Raw genomic sequence first — 4339 nt, forward strand, 5'->3', positions numbered from 1 at the left:
ACACACACACACACACTCACCTCTACAGTGGTTGCAGCTTTCTGTGTTTTCTTGCCAATCAGGTCAACATGTTTGCACTCTGGTCTCATGTATTTCTTGGCGACCTCGTAGACCCAGGGGGGGCAAGTGGCCGAAAACAGAAGAGTCTGTGGGTTGGACTCGGAGTCTGGAGAGGAGCACGAACACAAAACATCATTTTACAACCTACTGTAACATTTATACCGGTAATACCATACCCTATACACTTAAAAAACAAGAACACACACAGATTTACTTTACCTTTCTCATATGATGTAGACAAAATCTCTTCGACCTGTTCTGCAAAGCCCATGTCCAACATTTGGTCTACTTCATCCAGAACAACGTGTTTCAGTTTAGAGAGGTCGAGTTTATTGTTCTGGAGGTGGTCCTTGATGCGACCGGGGGTTCCAACCAAAATATCGATACCATTACGGATAGCATCGACTAGACAGGAGGAGAGGAGTAGACAGTTATTATCAATAATATTAACGTAGAAGGTATGTAGTTAAAACAGCAGGCAGAGACCACATCAAAAAACAAAGTGGTAAATAGTTAACCTAAAAAGTACTTTATAACAATATTAAATATAAAGAAGCCATTACACTCTTAATGATGATGGAGATGTGTGTTTTTGCATAAGACTTACCCTGTGGGTTGTATGAGCTGCCTCCATAGAAACAGGTGATAGACAGTCTCTTGATAATGTCTTTGAAGTCCTTGGCGACCTGGATAGCCAACTCTCTGGTTGGAGTTAACACCAGGACCTACAGACAGTCAGAAAAGAGACTCAGTCACACACAAACGTACTCAGACTCAATACTGGTACTCTGATTGATGTGGGTTTTCAGTAACTGGTGTGAAAGTGTGTTTACCCTGGGAGCCCGGCCTCTGGTCAACTGCACTGAATCTTTCTGGAGCTTTTCCACCAAAGGGATGGCAAAGGAGAAGGTCTTTCCTGTTCCTGTCCTGGCTTGTGCAATTACATCCTCTCCATCATATACAGAATTAAATGTTTTCACCTGAATGTCAAACAGGTAAGAGACTCCTCGAGCTGAGAAAGTGACAGAGAGAGAGGTGAGAGAGTGAGGAGGGGGCAGAAAGCGACAGGATAGGGGGAGAAAGACAAACGATTGAAGGTAATTAGTTATGTAGCACACTTTCAAACAGCGCACCTGGCGCCGCTCCACAACCTGGGGGGTTCGAACTACAAGTACAGTTTTTAATACAAAGCGAGTTTTGTGTAATACTACACATTAATTAATGGGTCACCAATTTTTAAGATTCAAATTGTTGGGGTATTCAAATCTGTAAAGATTACGTTCTCAAAGAATGATGATCCATAGTAAAACTAATAATAGATGATAATATAATAATAAATAATAATACTAATAAAGCAGCTGTTCAGACATAATAAATAATGTCATCAAGTTCATCAACAATGTTTAAACCCTGGTGGTAAAAACCAAGATATAGACATGTAAATAGATTTAGAGTTCAGATTTACCTTTCAGTTTATCGATGGTGACCTGGGAGATCCTGAAGTTGGAGAAGGCTCCTTCCTTCTGCTCTGGTGTCTCCACCTAAACAGACAGATGATATTTTGGTTGTTTGAGTGTTTGTTCATGAAAACAACCCAAACAAGCAGAGGCAAAGACTGAAAAGTAAAGGTCAATGTAATATAAACATAACAAGCAAATTCAATTACATGAAATGATTTAAGTTCACCTAATTTGTCAAACTTTTAAATGCTTGAAGACATGCTGCGTTGTCAAATTAGTTGTATCGTGGCAAATATTTCAAAACTTCTTTGAGCATATCCTAACTACATCACTCGTACTTGCCAGGAGCGGCTAAAAGACCAGCTAGGCTTAAGACTAAAAGAGCACATTAAAAGGTTACAGAATGGCCATTTTGTTTAATATAACGCACCAATACCATATAACCTAAATGTAACACCTAGACAAAAGGATTTTGTTGACAGCCTCCATGGTGGCTACCTTGATTTCTCTCGAACTATTCAACAGGAGTTACACTTCAAAGATGGGAGACAAATCCAATAAAAACTATGAAAGCAGACAATTATTCATTCTAATTACCACAAAGCAGAGTCACCATACAGTAAGTATCAACACAAACTTTAAACGTCTCGAGAGGAAAAACTGCAATCAGTCGTACCGTTTCTTTTTCGCTGTCGCTAGCCGATTCCTCACTAGACTGGGATGGCGTCTGGATGGGCGTCTGAACGGGGGTGTTCGGGGTGGAATGTCCGTTGGTTGTGTCCTCTGTGATTGCTTTCTTTTGCTTTTTCTTTTTTTTCTACACCCCAAGATAAAAGTGGAGACAGTGTTATACAAGGGCCATGTCTCACCAAACAACTTGATGGACAATAAATATTGTTTGTTATCCATTTAGTTCCATGACTGGACGAAGGAAATCTACCCAAATAGTAACTGCAGTATATATTCAAACTAACAACACAGCACTTACCTCGGTGTCCCCTTCTGTGTTCTTCTTAGTCTTCTGCTTTGGTGTTTCAACACCGTTACTGTTGCCATTCATGTCTGTGGCTTCCTCTATGTGGTCGTTCATTTGGTCCGTTGCCAGCTTGTCTTTTTTCTTTTTCTTCTTGGATGCTGGAGGTTCACATTCTGGGTCCTCCTGCACTTCCAGGTCCTCTTGCTGCTGCTGCTGCTGCTGCTGCTGCTGCAGCTTCTTCTTCAGCTTCTTGCCCTCCTTGGTCTTGACCTTTTTTCATTTTGTAAGAGAAACGGTAAAAAGGCAAAGTTACACCAAATACAAGAAGTTTGATCTGAAGTAGCGTTATGTTGTCGTATTGCAATTTCAAAGCGGTCTATTTGTTACATTACTATCAAAGTAAGTCAAAACCACATGACGACAGTAATTTAAATGGAACCTCAAATGAGTTAATAATTCAAGGACTGACATAAATTAGTATCCTTTGTTGTAGATGTTGGTTAATATGTCCCTATGCTATTGTGTATTAACTAATAAAACTCATGGGAATGTACTATTTTCGCATTTTATTTGTAATTAAACAAGTACCTATGTTCTAAGAGAGGGTCTAAGTTGCTGTAAGCTCAGGTTAATGTTTTTATAGCACATTATTTGTGTCCACATTAAAAATATTGCTCTTGATTAACTAATCAATCATCCACCAACACAAAATGAATCAACAACATCGAGGTAAATGTTTGTTTTGACGACCCCGGCTGCATAAGACGTCATCAAGTGGCGCCCACTGCGCTGATCCCCACAGCTGTAAGCAGCATGCTACAGGCCTACACGTTGCCACCAGTACATCCATGTGATCACCAGCCCACCAACACATGGGCCATGTGATCTTCAGCTAGGCTACATGGCCACGTTAACGACGTCTGCGACCAGGACCGTAGCAGCTCATCATATTCACCTTCTCCACTCTCCCCGCTGTCTATTACACTGCGTTTATAATGTTTCTACACGACTGTCGCTGCTTGAACCGACCCTCTGCTGGGTTCACAACAGCTAGCGGGGTTAGCACGTTGAGCCACATGTTGTCAAACACGGAGATTACATCGTCTGTTCCGGGCGACAGTGGCCGCCGGTCTCACCTTCAGGGCGGCGGTGTCTACAGCTTCCTCCATGGCTGGGTCTTCGCTTTCAAACATGATTTTAGTCGGCATTTCTGTTCTCGGTTGAACCCCTCAGTGGACACACAGGCTCACCCACGGGCACGCGGATGGAAAGGAACGCGCAAAGAGGAAGGGTGTTCACGAGCGGACAGCTTCTTCTTCTTCTTCTGTGGTTTTCCGGTAGTTTAGAGGCTTGTAGGCGTGTTACTGCCCTCCTCAGGAAGTCACTCTAAGGACAGTTACTGCTTCAAATGTTCGCTTAAAGCCCTGTATCGTGTAAGAACTGTAATACTACTTTAACAATCAAGTGGTGGCTCTCATTTTGACCCAATAAAGATTGAACTGAAAATGACCGAACTCCCAAATCTGATACTCTCTTATATAAAATGCTCCTTTCTATGGTATATTTGTTACATTTCAACATGTTCAACAGAATTTCCACACTCACAAAGCCCATTAGGATGCTTTCCAATAACATATAAAGACTGATTCAACCCACAATGCCCTCTCAGTCTCAACCTACAGATTTGAACAGAATCTCTTTGGATCCATAACAACGCCTGGCTCTTTGAACGTGAGACTGCAAAGAGTAATAATGTCTCCCCTTGGTCTCATTTTCCCATAATCTTTGCCATTCCCTTTCAATACTTTGTTTAATTTTTTTCTTTTAGTTCCACTCTTCCCAA

The 4339-nt window shown here is 41.5% G+C and overlaps 1 protein-coding gene across 1 annotated transcript in view; it reads right to left on the reverse strand.

Annotated features, from left to right (window-relative positions):
• The window catches only part of ddx21 (DEAD (Asp-Glu-Ala-Asp) box helicase 21), a gene marked incomplete in the record, with an annotated part of 7926 nt that extends 4138 nt beyond the window's left edge, over positions 1 to 3788 (reverse strand). Inside the window, 8 exon segments of the mRNA XM_035652374.1 lie at positions 21 to 166; positions 280 to 465; positions 668 to 785; positions 894 to 1072; positions 1526 to 1601; positions 2197 to 2337; positions 2509 to 2766; positions 3633 to 3788. Of these exon segments, the coding sequence (XP_035508267.1) occupies positions 21 to 166; positions 280 to 465; positions 668 to 785; positions 894 to 1072; positions 1526 to 1601; positions 2197 to 2337; positions 2509 to 2766; positions 3633 to 3704 (1176 nt within the window).
• Positions 3789 to 4339: the final 551 nt, after the last annotated feature.

Source organism: Morone saxatilis, unplaced genomic scaffold (assembly GCF_004916995.1).
Source record: "Morone saxatilis isolate NCDOM2014 unplaced genomic scaffold, NCSU_SB_2.0 Contig11, whole genome shotgun sequence".
NCBI classification, from domain to species: domain Eukaryota; kingdom Metazoa; phylum Chordata; class Actinopteri; family Moronidae; genus Morone; species Morone saxatilis.